This window comes from Miniopterus schreibersii (assembly GCF_964146895.1).
Source record: "Miniopterus schreibersii genome assembly, chromosome: 1".
NCBI classification, from domain to species: Eukaryota; Metazoa; Chordata; class Mammalia; order Chiroptera; family Miniopteridae; genus Miniopterus; species Miniopterus schreibersii.
In genome coordinates this window covers 168,655,018-168,673,586 of record NC_138101.1, presented here as the reverse complement: position 1 = coordinate 168,673,586, position 18,569 = coordinate 168,655,018, and the positions used below count along the sequence as shown (strand labels likewise).

Here is an 18,569-nt window from a genome sequence, read left to right as displayed (position 1 = left end):
CAGACTGGAAGCAAGTTGAGAGGCCTGGAAACGATACTACTTACTGGTCATCAAAAAGGAAAAAGTCGGGAGAGGAACAAGATGGCGGTGTAGGCAACAGCTGCACCCTCTGCCTCCCGCAACCACATCAAAATTACAACTAAAATACAGAACCACCATCACGCTGAGCCTCCTGAAATCTAGCTGCACAGAAGCCCCACAACCAGGGACCTGAAGAAGCACCGAGACCAGTTGGAGGGGCGCAGATGCGGGCAGATGGGGCTGAATCACAAAGATGGGGCAGGCCCACACCCGGTGCTGCGATTGAAACCCGGAGGAGGGAGGGGTCCCGGCCCCACAGCAGGCCCCCAGCCCAGGGCTCCAGGCCGGGAAGAGACGTCCCCACAACTCCGGGCTGTGAAACCAGCGGGGACTGTCCCTGAGGGTGGCGGAGGCTGCGGGAGCCCCAGCAGCTCCTCCTAAAGGGCCCGGCACGGACTCACTCGGACGCTCCCTCTGAGCCCAGCGCCGGGCAGCGGCCTGAAAGGACCTGGGACACTCGGGGAGGAACTAACCTGCCTGAGATCCGGGCGAGAGGTGGAGGGGCGGCTTCCTCCCAGGCAGAAGGGCTGGCAGAGGCCATGGCTCCTTTGGCGAGTCCTCCCCCCACACAGCCGGCAGGCAGGCGCCATATTTGAGTCGCCAGCACCTGACTCTCACCTTTGGCCCCGCCCCGTGATTCCCGGAGGCCCCGCCCCTCCCCACCTGCAGCTCATCCAGGCCATTTCCAGGGGCTTTTCTGTGCAAGTGGCCTCTTGAGCCTCATGCTTAGGACTTTCCTAAAATCTCTCAAACAAGCAGCAGCGGGCCCCACACAGCTTGATAAGTGGCCCCAGGCCTGGCACTAGCGGCAGCCTGCACTGGCTCATAGCTTGGCCTCTCCTGGACACCCCCAAGCCCAGCACAAGTAGCAGCCAACTATGCTTTGCTGTGTAGTTCATACTGGGTGGCCCTGGGCAAGGCACTGGCACAGGCTGACTTTGCACCTCCCAGGAGGCCCCAGAGACAGTGCCCTTGGTGGTCAGACTCGACCAGGCTGGATTACAACCCTACCACATCCACAAGTGACACACTCAAGGGGTGCACTTGGTGAACACCAAAGCTCCACTGAAGTAAATCCTGATCCCTGGGGGTGAGTTCCTCCCAGTGACGCCAACAGCAACCAAGACTCAACTACAACAGGACAGTGCACACAGCCCACACAGGGGAGCACCTGGAAGGCCCAGCTCAGGTGACTGGGGAGGCTGAGCCACTGGTCCCTACAGGACACCTACTACACAAAGCCACTCTACCAATTCCAGGAGACATAGCAGCTCTACCTAATACATAGAAACAAACACCTAAAGCAGCCAAAATGTGGAGGCAAAGAAACATGTCACAAAGGAAAGAACAGAAGAAATCTCTAGAAGAGGAACTAAATGAAATAGAGCCAAGCAAGCTAACAGAGAGTTCAGAATTTTGGTTATAAGGATGTTTAAGCAGACTGTTAGGGAAATAACTGAGAAAATCGATAATAAAGTACTAATTTGAAATGAAGGCTACAAGAACTGAAATGAAGAATAATTTACAGGGAATCAACAGTAGAGGACACTGAGAATCAATCAGCAATTTGGAACATGAGGAAACAAAAAACACCCAACCAGAAGAGCAAAAAGAAAAAAGAATCCAGAAATATGAAAATAGTATAAGGAGCCTCTGGGACAACTTCAAGAGGCCCAACATTCGTATTATTGTGATGCCAGAAGGGGAAGAAAGAGACCAAAGAATTGAAAACCTATTTGAATAAATACAGAAAACTTCCCCTACCTGGGGAAAGAAATCGACTTACAAGTCCAGGAAGCACAGAGGGTCCCAAACAAGAGGAACCCAAAGAGGCCCACAGCAAGATACATCATAATTAAAATGCCAAAGGTTAAAGACAAAGAGAATCTTAAAAGCAGCAAGAGAAAAGCAGTTAGTTACCTACAAGGGAGCACCCATACGACTGTCAATGGATTTCTCAACAGAAACTTTGCAGGCCAGAAGGGAGTGGCAAGAAATAGTCAAAGTGATGAAAAACATGGAACTACAACCAAGATTACTCTACCCAGCAAAGCTATCATTTAGAATTGAAGGTCAAATAAAGAGCTTCTCAGACAAGGAAAAGCTAAAGGAGTTCACCACCACCAAACCAGCACTACAGGAAATGTTGAAGGGTCTTCTTTAACAAGAAGCTAATGAACAAAAGAATCTGATGAACTAAATAGATCCAGAGACACTGACACATGTAACAGACGATCATATTTCAGAGGGAAGAAGAAAGGGGGGTGGAGGGTGGGAAGAGATTAACCAAAGAAGTTATATGTATAACCCTGGACACAGTTAATAACGGGGTGAAGGCCTGGGAAGGGGGTGGGAGGGAAGTGGAGGGGATCAGTTGGGGGGGGGAAATGGTATACCTGTAATACTCTCAACAATAAAGATAAATTAAAAAAAAAAAGGAAAAGGTCATGTGAGAGGTCCAGCTTGGGTGCTAGGCAGCCAAGTCACCATCTCTGCTTAGGACAGTCGGTGAGGGCTGGGATGGAAGAGCTGTTTGTGGCAGCCACACAGCCTGTAGCAGAACCCCACTTAGCTGCCTATGTTACGTAGAGGGGTTGGTGAGGAAGGCCCACAGCTCAGCCCCAGAAGTGGGATGGGGCTCCATCCATACCCTCCCACCAGACCTCAAACACTCAGTTGTGCAGAGTATCTAACCTGTTGGGCAGGCAACTGACAGTTTAAATACAACCTTGCTCTACATTTTACTAATTGGCAACTGAGTTTGAAGTTTTTTTAAGAAATGCATCAGTCTCTTCATACTAGACATCTGAAAACTACAGTTTGTAAAGCAACTGTTTGACCCTCTGATGGGGCTGGGGGCAAACAGGAGGGAAATAATTTAAATACCACAGGTGATTCTATGTCAATTAACTAGCAGGTGGGCTCTGGTGTTCTGAGTCTGTTTCTGCACACAACAAGTCACTCTGCCAGAGTATCCCATCACACATGACTTACAAACTTGGCACCACTGTATTTATCATCTACTGCGTGATGGACACACAGGATTTCCAAGAGTAATTTTAGCTGTATGTCATTTCCCCCCAAGTCGCTAACTTTGGAAACTAATCCCTGCTGTGTTTTATCATTCCAAAGAGAAAAGCAAAATTTAGTAGAATCTGCTAATTTTTAACCTTTTTATAACCCACCTTAATCCAAAAAATCAAAGACAAAGAGACCCAAGATTAATTTGTTCTGATGTCTGTTCTGTGCTATCGCCCCTCGCAGGGGCTGTTGCAGTGTACGTTTGCCATCTTTCTGCTCCCACTCCCTTCCCAGCCACCAACTCCAGAGGTGCGGTTCCTCTAAAATAACACCAAGATCAAACAAACCATCTAGAATTGGGGTGCTGCCTAACTGGTTTCACGTAAGCCAGTTAGCTATAAATACGCTGGAAGTCACCCAAGGGTGCATAACCACAGTGATGTTTACTCTTCCATGAGGTTGTGCAAACACTGGCTATGGCCCCAACTTTAGGAACGTCATGCATGTCAATAAAAGGGATTGCACATTTCCCCCACAGGTACTTTCACCAACTCAGAGATTGCAACACCAGCTTGTTTGAACCCAAAGGAAAAACAGGGAAAGAGACTGTCAGATTCCCTAAGTGTCAGGTGCTGAGCACAGCAGACTGCACTTAAAGGAGAGCGGTCCCTGACACACTAAGCTGGTAACGTCAGCTCTTGCTATTGGTGCAGTCTGTGGTACACAGCAAGAATGGCTTTGGTGCAGACTGGCTTTACTCTCTCCTGGTTTTTGTGGCAGGCTATGGGATGGAGAGGACCAATAGCCAGTCTGCTGAGTGAAGAGGTAGTGAAGGCAACTAAAGCCATGGAAAACGCCTGGGAATGGCCATTTAATAACAGTGCCGGGGCCAGTCCAAAAAGGTTGGCAGGGAGACCCTGAAAAGTTCCAGGTAGAAGGGGTGGCTGGACAGTGCCCAGGAAGGGAACTCCTACATCAGGTGTAACCCTGACCTTCTGCAGTCAGGAGCCCAAAGCAGTCTGCCGCCAAGGGAGCCACTGGCACCAACAGAGCCCAGATCACACCAAATGCACAGACCATTACCAGCAGAAGTCCTCGGGCTGCCGTGGAGCATTCCTAACCAAGAGCGTTCCCATGGCACCAGCTGTGGCCAAAGGAGACGATCTTCCTGGACCCCTTTATCTCCCCTTCAGGGCTCTCATACCAGATGGAAATTAAGTACAGCCCAGGGCCGTAAGAACTTGCCTGCACCCCTCACATTAAGATGGTCACTAGAGGGGAGTATAAACATTTTACACAGCATGTACAGTGTATGAGGCACTGGGGATGGCATGAGCAAGCTGCCCTCTCTGAGCCCAGAGTGAAGTCCAGATACAAAAAGGGGGATGCAGTGGTGGATGCGCAGGGTGCACCCAGCCAAGCCAAGTGGGAAGGATGAGATGGCGGTCCCAAAGGTGCCTCCTGAGCAGAGCTATCCGCGTGCTAAGGCACTAAGGCAGGGGGTGTGGTCAATTTTGAGTGATCCTTTCATATGGCTATTGTAAAGACAAGTCATTTCGACAAGCCCGGAAAAACTTGTTAATCATAGCCCTCTGTCCATTTCCAATTGGTCTCTTCCTTGGTATCTCCTCCACTGGGCAAGGGACAAAGCCAACCTCCCCAGAGATGGGGAAGATGCTCTCTGATTCTTCCACACTCTGGTTCTGGTTTTTCTTCCAAATGGTTAAGTGAAGGATGGGAGATAAAAACTAGGTCACATGTATCACAGCCTCTGAGCAAAAGCTATGGGGCAGTTTTCTTTATTTGAGCGGGGGAGGGAGAAGGGGCTAGGATCTGATGCCCACATGGTATCCTCTTACAAGCAACGTGTAGAAAGGCAGGTAGCGTGCGACTGTAGCAGGAAAAAAGTGGGCTGGTTCCCCAGCTTGGCACTAGGGGGCTCTGAAGCACAGTGTCTTTCTCCTAAGGGGAGAAACGAAGGGGCTACCCTCTGATGCCACCTGCCAAGTCCTCCGATGTTCACACAGACAGCACTGGGAACCGGGTCCTGCCGCAGCCTCTAAGGGGAGAACAGCATGCCAAGGTGGGGCTGGGCAATTCTTACCATGTCCTCTGCTCCAGGTCAGTTCCATCCTGAGTCGCAGCTTTGCGTCCCACATGAAAACCAGATCCGGAATGGCTGAGTTGGGAAAACCAAGCAAGAGTGTTGTTTATCCTGTGTGTCCACCCTGGGCTATGTAGAACCAAGAGCCAGTAACAAGGACAGCTAACTTACTGGGCACTTACCACACACCAAGCTGTACTCTAAGTCCTGTATGTGCATATCTCCCTTAATCCTAAATTCGGAATCACAACAAACCTAATAGGAAGGCCTGTGGAGACTGCAGGTTTAGAGCAAACCACAGGGGGGGAGGACAAGCACTGGAAACTTCAGCCCAGGGGACTCTCAGGTTGAAAAGCATTTCCAACATTCATAGTCCTATAAACAAGTTATATATAACTTCATAAGCTATATAAATGTCTAACCACTGTTTACACCTGAAACTAATGCAATATTGTATATTAACTGTAACTGAAATTTTTTTAATCAGAAAAATAAGCATTTCCAACATACCTCAGCTGGGGTGAGTCATGAGGAAGGACACTGATAACTTTACTAAAATCCAGTGGGAAAGTAAAACAACATAGAGCCATGTTTGCAGAGCTGTAACCTTGATAAGCGTCTGGCCATAGACAAAGCACCGAGCTTATCAGCCGCAAATCCCCAAATCTGTGCTGGAGGGGCTGGTTCCGCAGAGGTTCAGTTGGGTCAGACTTGGTTTCCTGATTAAGAGCTGGTCAAACAACCTGGTCCCAGGCAAACACAAAATGACCCTGGCTGGTCCGAGTGCAGTGGTGCCTACAAAATGACCCTTCAAACCAAGAAGGGTTCTGTGTCTTGTTTGGTTTTGTACTCTTGACCCTGACCTATCCCTGAAGTACCCTGGGTTCTGGAATTTGTAAGATTCTTCTCGTTCTTGCTGCCGATGACCAAAGTCAGACCGTGGTACCAGTTCAACAGCTCCTCCTGGTGTGCGGATGTCAGCAGGAGCTTCTCATGGGGAAAGGACAGAATGCCACAAGGGCCTCCTGAGTAGCCAAAGACCAGAAAGTAAGCTGTTCTCAGCCTCTCCTCAGGCCTTGTGTTACAATCAGCAAGCTGCGGGCTCCAGCCTATCAGAGATGTCACTGTCATGTGTCTGACGAAGGCAGGACTGCTCAGCATCAAGAAACACTTTGCAGTTTTAGGACCCTCTCTTCAGGGAGAAGCAGATACTCCCTAAGGATAAGGGCAGAGGAACCAAAGTGGATTCCAGTTTGGAAGCTGCTCTGTGGCCACCCACCGCCTCAGCCACAGGTGACCCCAGCTCCAGTGCTGTCCCTCTGCTTGGCAGGCCTGGCTAAAGCCTACTCAACCTTCCCACCTTGTTCCTTTGGGACCATCAGAGCACAGCCCTCCCAGGTCATCTGCCACGGCTTCCGCATAGCCTGGAGCTTACACAGGTTGCAAAGGTTTTTGGTGGGTACTTGGTTTCAAGCCACCTAGTTTTTAGATCTTCACAGCCGCTTTTGGGGGCGCATACCTCCCAGCCCCACCAAGCAATACATGAACACAGGCCTGATACATCCTCATTGACTTCTGAACGATTAACTAATTATGCCCAGACAAGCTGTAAGAATGTCAGATAATACCTCAGCCAACAGGAAATACAGGGGGTGTTGGGCAGACGACAAACTCCAAGTAAGTGTTAAAGGGTTGACAACTGTAAGCTTGTTATGTTAGCTATGATGGTCTCTTTTCAGTAGCAGAAAAAAATTCTCTCCCCCTCTCCATAATAATTCAAAAATAGTTTTTAATTCTTACAACTCAATTTACAGCATCTTTCTTTGTGACTTCAAAAAAGGAGGGGAAAAAATCTGCAACTCAGGTTCCATTTAAGATGCATGTTTTTATTGAAATTAAAAAAAAAATTTGTAACCAGACAGAATAAGGTAGACAAGAATGTTATAATCTGACTATATAATCTCTCACTCTTGTTGAATCACTAAAATATAATGAAGGATTGTTCTCTATGCTAATTTTAAGGTTGTCCAGTTAAACCATTATTTGGTATCTTTTCAACAGGTTAACCTCTTAACTATTTAGAATTTTTTCTCAGAAACATTCATATATTATACAGAAAACATTCATAGTTTATTTGTGAAACATTCATATTTTATACAGGATATACAAATCTGAAACAATAAAAAACAACAACACACAATTGTAGCCGCAACACTATCCTAGCTGCATTGTGGTGATGTTTTCTGTCAGCTGTCCACTATACACAACTGGATTTTAATAGTTATTTACAGAGGGGCCAAAAGCACTCATCTAAGGTAAAGGCGCTCAGGTTTAATGTGCACGTTCACAGCCCTGTGAAAACACAACCATTATATACACTGTAAACACCACAGGGCAAGAAAGCCATCTCCATCCACAAACATCAATCTCACAGGATCAAGCATACAAGGCCTAGGGTAAGGTGCCCGACTTTTCCTTTGTAAGCATACTTCTCATCCATGACTGCTGCTGTTCTTTTCATAGGACACTACTCACTTATTTCAAACATGGTGTCTGCCAGTGCTCAAAACCTTTCTGGAACCCCTGTTGGGGGACTGCCTGCACAGTCTGCAGTGAACTTTTCTGACCGTCCTTAATGGTGGCAAATCTTCGTCCTCTGAGGATGGATTTGATTTGGGAAAACAGGCATGATTAGTCACAGCCAAGTGAATCAAACTGTGGGCTTCCACCTTGGATCAATGTGGGGTGCCACTATAAAATAATGAGACCAGTTTTCTTGTACAGTTTGTAAATTAACAAGTGCCTGAGCAATGGCAGTCCTGAAGGAATAGGTACAGATTCTCCTAGAGTGATGGCTCTGAGAGGCAACGCTCACTTGAAAGGTACGTCTAGGTGGTGGTTGGCAGTTTTAGAAACCAGCCATTTTATCGCCTCTCACGTACACTTTAGTATTCCTCTTCAGTTTCAGTCCCTTTTGCTTTCTTATGGATTGCCCGATTAAAGCTGTGGCAAGCAGGGACCCAGTGATTGTCATGAAGGCCCAGCTTACAGCCAGGGAAGCCCTTCTGAGAGCGGTGGCAGCACATCCAGTACCCTGGCCCATAGGGCAATGCCTGGCAATAGGGCTTGGGGTGCCACCGGCACAGGGACACATCCCCTCTCACATATTTTTTCTTGCACTGCTTACAAGGATCCTCTCTATAGCGTGGATCTCGAACCCAGCGAGAATCCGCTGGCCTGATGTTGTAGTATTCAATGATAAACTTGAAATAGCAGCAGGTACATTTAAGAGCCACTAAACTCTTGGTGGGAAGTAACCTGAAGATTTTCACCATAATGTGGTGGGGCAGGAAAGCCATGTACTGCTGAGGCTCTAAAAGCTGCTGGATTTTAAACCTGGTCTCCAGAAAGTCATGAGATACCTGTTTCTTCCAAATGGAGGCCTCCAACACCGGTACTGTACTTTCCACAGGAGAGGCTGGCGCTGGGACAAGTGAATCCGCTGAAACACTTTTTTCCTCAGATGCAGTGCCACCCTCAGCAGCATCTTCGAGCTGGCTGGCCTCCGAAGACTCCTGTGTTGTGCTTTCATTCAACTGGGGACAGTCCAACTGGTGCTGACCAGGTGGCAAAAAAAACAGCCTCCCTGGAAGTGGGTCTTCACAGGACTTTACACCAGAAGGCTGGTCTCTCTCCACCTTGGACACAATGATGCTAATACACACAGATTCTTTTCTTCGCTGATCAGGATTTTGTGGCACGGGCTCTCTACTCATACAATCAACAGCATCTGTGGGCAACTCAATGGCTTGGGGACAGGTTCGAGGAGAAAAAGGTGGTTCAAGTTCCTCTGTCATTTCTATGTCATACCTATTGCTGTTTTGCACAGCAGTGTGCTGATCTGGCTCTAATGCTGCACTACCCATGTGGAAACTCACGCCTGCTGGCAATGAGGGGCAGCCCCTAGGAGCCCCATCCCAGGCCTGCTTCCCCTCAAGAGAAGCTCCTGACGGGCCACAGTCCACAGGTACAGACCCCACAGGATTCACCTGAGTGTCAGGTGCCTCCAAAGTGCCTCTGTTTGTTTTGCCTTCATCAGCCTGAGTGCCGTTTGCAAGCAACACCCGGCCTACATTTCGCCGAAAGCTGTTATTCCTCGAGAGGCTCCCAGGCTCACGCTGGCTCTGCCGCTTCAGGCACTCAGACTCCAGCCGGGCTACCATGTCGAGGACACGGACTGGCTCACTCTGGGGTTCCCCAGCCTCAGGATTTCCCCTTTCTGTGGGTTCTTCACAAGCTCCCAGGGCAGAAAGGGGCTCAGAGACTGGGGGCACACCTCTGGATTGCCCGGAAATCCTCACCACGGCAGGTGCGCTAGTGCAGTTTTTTGCACAACTGGCTAGCAGAGCAGCACTGGCTCTTTGCTCCAGGAAGGCAACCATCTGTATGACCGACAGAGGCCTCCCAGCACAGACACCATCCCCACTGTCACTCACGTAATGCACAGAACAGTGCTCAATGCCACACGCAAAAGGCTCAGGCTCGTAGCCTCTGCTGTTGACTTCCCTCATCCTTTCTAACTGTATCTTGGCTTCTTTAAGATCCCCTGATTTTTTCCTTCTTTTAGTAGCTCTCCCATCAATATCCCAGGAGCTTTTTATTTTCATAGATCCTACCCTACTGCTACACTGGTGGGCTGCAAAGAATGCGATTTTCTCCTTGGTATTTCCTGGTTTCACCACAGCCCAGATATCAAGCGGCCCGTCCCCTTCTTCGCCCTGGTGGATTGTCGCAGACGCTGTGTTCTTCTTGGTTTTAACATTCCAGCTGCTCTCTACGGGACTCTTCCCACTCATGCTGCACAGAACATTTGGAGAAAGGACCCCAAAAGGCTTTCGAGATGATGCTTTACCAGGAGAGGTGGAAGGAAAGACACTTGATTTCATGTAGCTAGCTTTGCATTTTTCTTCATTTATAGCCTCTTGGTGGCTCATGGGAGTTCTCAGAGTTTCCTTGCTAATTTCCAGAGGTTGTGCTTTCTTCTGCAGATTCCAATATGGTTTCAGGTGCATAACAGAGGCTCTACAGAAAAGAAATACACATTTGATTACGATACTGACTTTGTTTTTAGGCAAGTTTTTTTAACTTTCACTCAGATGGTTCTAGCAAGGAATAAAAACGCTTTCTATCATCAGTTCACTAAATCTTTACCAACTCTCATTTCAGATGGTTTTTAATGTATGAATCAAGAACAACAAAAGCAAACTAACCATTTTCCATGGTGTATAGGCCAAAAGGTAAGCTGGTGAATTCCAGACTCAGCAAACAGACTGAGAAAATTTCAGAAAACTGACATTTAGTCAACATTCTATACATAAAATTAGTGTTTAAAATAAAGAAATTTGAACATCCTGAATATATCCCAGTAAGTAAAAGGCAGAGCATAGGAGAAAAGGAAAACAAGAAAGGTACCTATCCAGAATTCCTAGTAGAGTAACACTATTTCTAAGTCATTGCAGCTAACATTTTATTGGTTGCAAAAGTCTATCAAAATTCCTATATTGTTTTCTAAGCTATTCCCACAATTCAATATTTAGATGTTTCTAACTTTTCACTTGTTTATGTACTTTGCCCATCTATTAGTCCTGATTTTCTAAATAATCTATTTGTATAAGCTCTTAACTGCCAATTTTTTGGCAAGTATTAAAAATCAAATCTAGAACCTATAATCTTTATTAATTCTAAAAAGCATCTGGAACTAGTTCGAAAAAACAGTGCCTTGTTTTGTTCCCTGACCTGGGATAGAGATGGGAGCCATTTAAAAAATTAGACAAAAAAATGATTACATGCAGAGACCTGAGTTCTAGTCCTTGCCATATCACTAATTAACCACACAGGGTGATTTTACCTTGGACAAATCACTTCCTCTCTGAATCTGCACTGAAACATTAACTGAAGGGTTAGAATACTAGATTATCTATCCAATGATCTCATCAATTTATATGTCAAAATAGCCCACTGCTATACAGGAAAGTGTTCTGTAGGGATGCCTGATCTCCTACAAAATAAATCTACAGACCATCTGCAGGTTTAATAAACATCTGTGGTCTCAGGTTGGGGGCAGGGAGGCAAGAGTGGTCCAAGAACATGGACTTTCACCTACTCTCACTCATGGGGACACTAGTCTAAGACATACATATTGGGCAATTCAGCATATTCCTCTCTCATTTGCTTCATAACCTTTACAGAGTGCCTACAATGTGGCAGCCTCTGGGAACTGCTTTCAGGTATCAGCTTTAATCATCAAGAAAGTGATCATCCAGAACAAGTTTACCTTTCATTTCAACTTTTAATTCCTAGAGTCCAGTCTCAGCTAAAAGAAGAAATGTGGATATGAGTATTTTCTAGCTAGGTAAAGAGAAATCTTGCATTTAAGGCACACAAAGTATCTTAAAAGATATCCCTGAAACAGATCTTTGTTTCTGATCTTTGGGAATCTATATCCTATCTTCCCCTTTCCGCATGATAACATTTTTAGTAGTTTTCTATTATATATTCTATAATTTGGTCTTATAAAAGAACCACCCAGAATTCTTCAAGAACATGATGAAGATATATGAATAAAATAAATTAATAAGTGATAAATGAAAAAAAGAGGCCTATCTAGTGCTATCTCTGTGTCAACAATTTTCTGGTTTTTTCATATCCCTTCAACTTGTAAGTAAAATGAAACATGGATTTTGCTGAAAAATCCAATACATTCTCACATAATGATCTTATTACAGAATGTCTGTGGATAAATTTAAACTTCAGCAATGTGTGTACCATTCTGCATTGCACAATATGTTCTCTTCACCTTCCTCCCCCACACATTATTTTAGGTGCTAAATTGATAGACAGGGACATTAAGAAGAAACAGAAGGATTCTGTTTGCATTTATTAACCTATAAAGTCAGCTCAAATGACACATTGCTAATAGATAAGGTTTTATAGCAGGATTAAATAGGAGATGGTCCCAGGGAACAGAAGGGAGGAAAGGAGAAAAGCTAATAAAATCATTTGATGCAATCAGGGTGACTGCTGGAGGATGGGGGACAATTCTATGGGTGCCCTGAGGGAGACAGAACATTTAGGCCTGAGTTCCCAACTGGTTGAAGACTGCTTGGCATATTAACCTCTCCCCTTCCTTTGCAAGCCTAGAAGGCCCTGTGCTGGCAAGACTTAAGAGTGAGAAACTGCAGAACTCTGGGTTCTGGTTGAAATCAGTGGTCGACCACACCGATACTAGCAGAGCACCAAGGGCATCTGCTGCAAAGGTCCATAAAATAAAAACTTTGAATGTCTAACAGATTACACCAGATGGTGGCACTTTCCCCACCCCCACCTACCTCCCTCCAACAGGCACTGCAGAAAGCCCTAGCCAGGTTTCCATGGTTGCCAATCTCTTTATCACAATTTTATTTTTAAAGTTCACCATAATAAAGTCCTGCTCTCTTGCAATTAAATAAAATGCAGGGTTATAGCACCTACCTACACATTATTGTTCCTGAGACGTTCAGAAATGTCCTTGTAAAAATTTAAGATCCCAGGGTCCAGTGAATCAGAATTTCTGGGACTGGGCCCAGAATCTGTTTTTAACCTTAGATTAATTTGGACGGAACTTTAAAGGTCCTGTGTTAGATCTGATGTAACAGTGTCAGGGTTCTGGATTTGGGCTGGGGTGCTGGGCTGCCTCAACAGAGGTGAGGTGGAACCCAACAAAAAGCAAAGCAGACAGTCCATACTGAAGCATTCATCCTGACAGCTGGGTAAAGACAGACCCATTTTCTTGTTTTTCTCTTTAAAGCAGAAAAAATTTTATGGCCTTTTTATTGCCAAATTTCCTCTTCAACTCCTACTCCTCAGTTTCTTTGACACTGTTTTTTTCCCAGCTCTCTTCTCTTCTTCGCCGGCCCTTTAATTGGTGTTCCTCAGAGTACTTTGTTTTGATAGACCAGTTACGCACACCATATATCTAAGTGATCTCTTGTAGTTTTAATGACCACAAACTGATGACTCTCCAGTGGTGTGCTCTCCCAAACTTCATATCCTATTGCCTGCCTAGTAGACATACTCACCTGGATGTCAAAAAGAATCTCAAAATCAACACAGCTAGTTAATAATTACAAGTACCTAGTCCAGAAAGTTGAGTCACTCCTCCCTGACTCAATCACCAAGTCACTAAAATGTTCCCTAGTACACCTGCCCGAGTTTATACAGACATCTCACCTCTGCTATACTGCCGTCACCCAGAGGAAAGCGCGACGTTCCCCGAAACGCCAGGTGGTGGAGCCCACCCCAGCCAGCCTATCAGCTCCACTCCTGCTTTGTCCTAGTACCATACTTCACACTTTGGAAGCCTGTTCACAGAACCATTACCACAGAACAGGTGAGCAAAGACCAATCATATCACTTTAAGATACAAATGGTAAGGCATCCAGAACCATAAAACTAACATAACAGTTTCAATTTTTTTCATATTAACTGCCACCCATTGCCTTCTATCCATTTATTATGGAAAATTTACTAAACACTCTGGGCTGGGTATTACTGGTACAATTACGAATAAGACCTAACAGCTGCCTTTAAGGAAACAGAATAGTAAATAGGCAATTACAATAGAATGTGATCTGTGTTATAAGGATAGTAAGGGTGCTGGGAGACGTGGGGGGAGTACTAAGTGGAGGAATACAGAGAAGGAAGGAGTGCATGAAAGGGGGAAGAGGGGACCACCAGCATCAAGCTCAGTCTTGTGGGTGTAGAAAGAGGTCAGAGAAGCCTTGATTTTCTAAGCTAAATAAGCACTGAAGGCAGATAAATGAAGTCCTAAGAGGTTTGAAGGAGATGGTGCTTTTGGAAAATGGAGGTAGGTGAGAAATAACCAGAGTCCAAGCTAAGGTGTCATGAAAACAACAAACGGATTAGTAAGAAAGAAGGGGCAGGATTTTAGCCACTAATTATACATGGAGATTGAAGGAGAGGAGTTAAGGATGGGTCCTCATCTTAAGAGCTTCAGCAACTGGATGGAGAGTGGTCTCCTTAAGTGAGATAGATGGTAACAAAGGTGGCTGAGCAGGCCTGGAGCAGGGGTAAGTAGAGGTAAGTTCAGTTTTAAAAAATGTTGCCTGTGAAGGGAACCAAAGTTTTGCCACCCAGAAGCTGCCTTTTGGGGATGATTTTAAGTTGTTTATTAAGAAACAAGACTCGGAAAGAACCTTTGACCCACCCCCCTCCATTTCCTGCCTAAGAGATTCAGACAGAAAAACCTGCTTCAGGAAGGAAATCGTAGGATGTTCACCTTAGCCTGAGTAGCCTAATTTGAATTAAGGGGCGGGGAGAAAGAGGGCTTCAGGCAGGGGCCTGTTAGACAGCTCGTGTCCCATTGTTTTTGAGTTGCCTAACAACAATTTTCCTGCCATGTATGTTTAGCTCTTCCTCAACTACCTGTAAATCTCCAATTCTCACTTCAGAAATCTAAAACCAGCCCCTCCCCACCCCCACCAATTTCTTTGTCCAAAATGTCATATGTATCCAATGTTCCCTGTCTTTGGACTTTCCATACCTACATGAATTCCCCATGCGCATGTACTAAAAATTTTGATTTTTCTCCTGTTTCTCTGTCTCTGTTAACTTGATTATTAGCTCAGCTAGAAAAACTCTGAAGGTGGAAGGAAGAAGTATTAATTTTTTTAGCCCCATACCTGCAAGACAGAGGTATCTAGTATGGAGGCTGACCCAGGGAAGGAGGGACGGAACAAGTCAACCTGTCAGAAACACTTCAATGAGGAAAAGGTTTTCTGGATAGAAGTTACAGATGTCTTTTTCCAAAAATTTCAGACTATATCCCTGTTATAATCAGAAAAAAAAAGTACATAAAAGGGAGGCACAGTCACTTTTAGACCCTACAGCAAGGTCAATGAAGAACTGCCCAGTCAGCTAGCAAAGGAGGGCCCGGTGGCCTGCTGGGGGTGAGGCACTGTACTGGTGAGGGGTGGCTGCCAGGTGAGAAGGTGAACCTCAGCAACTCTTTCATAAAGCTTGGCTGTGGAGAAAGCTTTGTACGCACCTGTCACCTTAAATCCTTTTCAAGGATAAGGTGAGATACAACAAGGAATCAATTAAAACTTGAACATCTTTCCTCCAGCAGAGGCCAAAACTCCACTTTCGAGTAATTCCAGCGCTCCTTTTAGTCTGTAACTTCTGGTTTCAGCTCAAAGAAGCTGGAAAAACTCTTTAACTTAGCATATTATACAATCCCAAAACGAAGACATGGAAGAAAATTTAACTTTGCTTGGGGAAAAAATGCCTGGATAAACCCCCAAGTCTGAAGAGTCATATCAAGTGCCGTCTGTGAAGGGGTGAATGGGATCAGCACGCAGTCGAGCGGCAACATGGGGGAGGCGGGGGGGGGGGGCAGAGCTGCCTCCTGCTAACAGGAACCTCCACGCACAGCACGGATGCCGGATGTCCAACTGGTCACTCACGGCCTACGGTGCCTTGCCTATCAGAACAGTTTAGAAGGTAAGGCACATTCCATTTCTTTCTGCTACATTAAAGGTACAGGCATGCTAATTCCAAAAGGGAGTCATCATTTATTAGTATAAGAGTTACTCTTTATTTACAAAAAGTCAGAGGAATAAAAATAGAATATTCTCTGAAAGACCCCTCCCATGATATCTTTAGAGGGAAAAAAGTACAGTGGATCCTCGGTTCTCGAACTTAATTCATTCCTAAGGCTGTTAGAAAACCGAAGCATTTTTTCCCATTAGAAATAATGTAAATTGAATTCATTCCAGACCCCCAAATGATTCTGTTTTAACCTTTCTTATATGCAGTACATGTCTAATGTACTGTTTAATCTGTAAACAAACACTTTAACAACAAAAAAGACATAAAATATAAATGAAAATTTAACAAAAAGGAAATGGAATGTATGGTAAAAAATGAAAATTTAAAATAATAAGCAGCAACAAAAGCAAAAGACCACAAAAATATAGCACAATTTTCTCAGATGTTTACAGCAGTAAACTGACTCATACGCATTCTCTCCTTTGTCACCTGAGAGATGAGTGATTAACTGATCATACAGGTATCAACATGAAAGGGTTGTCGGGTTGAGAAGCGAATTGTTTGAATAGGAGACATTCAAGAACCAAGGTCTGACATACAGTAAATTAGTTCACTGTTTCTTAAAAAATGTAAAAGCTTCTAGAGGACATCTTATGGCTGCCTTCTTCACTGAACCATGACAGAAACGATGAGCAACTCCAGTAGCATGTATATATAATAAAATCCTGGTTTTTGCAAATGAAGTAACATAGCTAAAACGACTTTTGAAGCCCCACAGCTAGATAGTGGTAGAATTAAGATATGAATTAGATAAGAATCCTGGATCTATACTTTCCTTGCTACAAAAAAAAAGCATATAAAATCTTTGCTTTAATTATGACACAAATAAAATTAAATAACTCTGACAGCGTCTATTCAAAGAACCTTTATCTTTCAAATCAGGTCAATTTTTCTTAAGTGCCATGTCAAACATCTACACAGAACTGTGATGAAGTAAAGCAGACATATAACATCACATACGAAGCCATACATACTTATGTAAAGGAGGTAGGAACGGCTTTCTGGGCTAGTACAGTGGGAAAAGTGCCGAGACCAGGAGGGTGTGAACACAGGCAGAGGCATTCATTAGAAATACCTCCCTCCAGAGGCCTCTAAGCACCGACAGAAGGCATCCAACCCCAACAAAGCACCTGAACAAAACAGCAGAACATAGCACTCTAAGTCAGAAAAGATGGCACTTCTCAAACTGAGCTCCAAAATATTTGGGGCTGACTTTTCTCAGGGAGTTAGTTCACTCCTTTTTTCTTTTAAAGGAATATTCTCTAAAGCTCTTTCATGGGAATTCTGAACTTTGCCTCAGGAGCTTTGGATAGTTAGCAGTGCACAATTTAATGGAAAAATTCTTTACTGTCTGTTAATAGATACTGAGTAACACAGAGACTAGCCTTCGGAAACATACATGCAAGGTTTTCAAGAACTCACTGCTCACAGCTTTTATCATTCTTAGAATTCACAATGGTGTTCAAACACAGCACATACCTGCTTCACAATTATTTATAATATAGATTCTATTATCATGATTAAAGACCAAACAAAGCTAACTTTCAGAAAATAAAGATTATGATAAGCTTGATGGGGCGACAAAGTATATAAAACACACTGAAAGGAGTATTACAAATTGGGAATGGAAGCGACTACTTTGCTATTCTATTGGGATCGCAACAGAAGTGACGCCTAACACAATTTCACAGTATTGCAAAACACTGAATTAGTGATACTATGCTAGTTGGCATGGGTTTCCCTCCACCCTTTTCTTGGAGTAGGGAGAAAAGGGGAGGGTCTGGAGGAAAGAACACTTTTATTTCCTACTACTCCTGCGACATAATGCCAAACACCACAAAACTCTGGCTAGTCGCAATTTACTGCTACCTAATCAGATAAGACAGCTAGAATTTGGTAGCCCTGGCTAGAATGATCACATTGAAATCCAAATGAAACCCAATAAAAAAAGATTTAGTCCCCCAAAATCATTAATATATTTTGAGAAGTATATTATTACCAAGAAAATTCTGCCTCCGCAGAGATATTCAGCATTTCTGTTAAAACATTCTTAGTTTTCCTATCCCAATATTTCTGACAGAAAACAAAGGAAAACCTTTACCCTTTCACATACCCTTTCACATATGTTACTACATATGCCCTATTTGACCAAAATGTAACTCAAACATAAGGATGTCATCACTCTTAGGGAATAAATGTTCACGATTCTAATACTAGGCATGAACACAGTTCAAACATCCATTAAGTGCCAAATAAAGACATATGAAAAACAAGAGAACAGCTACTAACTCTAGTGTCAATGCAACACCATACTGTACTTGTCTGCCAACATACACACACAGCCCTGGGGTTGGGTGCCTCAATCTTTTTTTTTAAATTGGTTTTGAGAGAGAGGGGAAGGGAGAGAGGAGAGCTAGAGAGAGAGAGAGAGAGAGAGAGAGAGAGAGAAAGCGGGGGGAGAGAGAGAGAGATTTGTTGTCCTACTTTTTTATGCATTCATTGGTTGATTCTTGTATGTGCCCTAAACTGGGGATCGAACCCACACAACTTTGGTGTATGGGGACGATGCTCTAACCAACCGAGCTAGCTACCCTGGCTAACTGGCCAGGGTGCCTCGATCTTGAGCTAAGTACCTAACACAGCCAGCTGGCCACAGGCTGGCTCATTAGCACCATTATAGGTAACTGAATTTTAA

The 18,569-nt window shown here is 44.6% G+C and overlaps 1 protein-coding gene across 5 annotated transcripts in view; it reads right to left on the bottom strand.

The window, feature by feature from the left end:
• Positions 1–7,071: 7,071 nt before the first annotated feature.
• The window catches only part of FBXO34 (F-box protein 34), a 73,166-nt gene continuing 61,668 nt past the window's right edge, over positions 7,072–18,569 (bottom strand). For 4 of the 5 annotated variants that reach the window (XM_081124215.1, XM_081124216.1, XM_081124217.1 and 1 more), the window contains exon 3: positions 7,072–10,288. In XM_081124215.1, the coding sequence (XP_080980341.1) occupies positions 8,152–10,278 (2,127 nt within the window). In that variant the 5' untranslated portion in view covers positions 10,279–10,288 and the 3' untranslated portion in view covers positions 7,072–8,151. Of the gene's footprint in view, positions 10,289–10,476; positions 10,537–18,569 lie in introns of all 5 variants that reach the window. The other variant, XM_081124219.1, reaches the window with a different exon arrangement.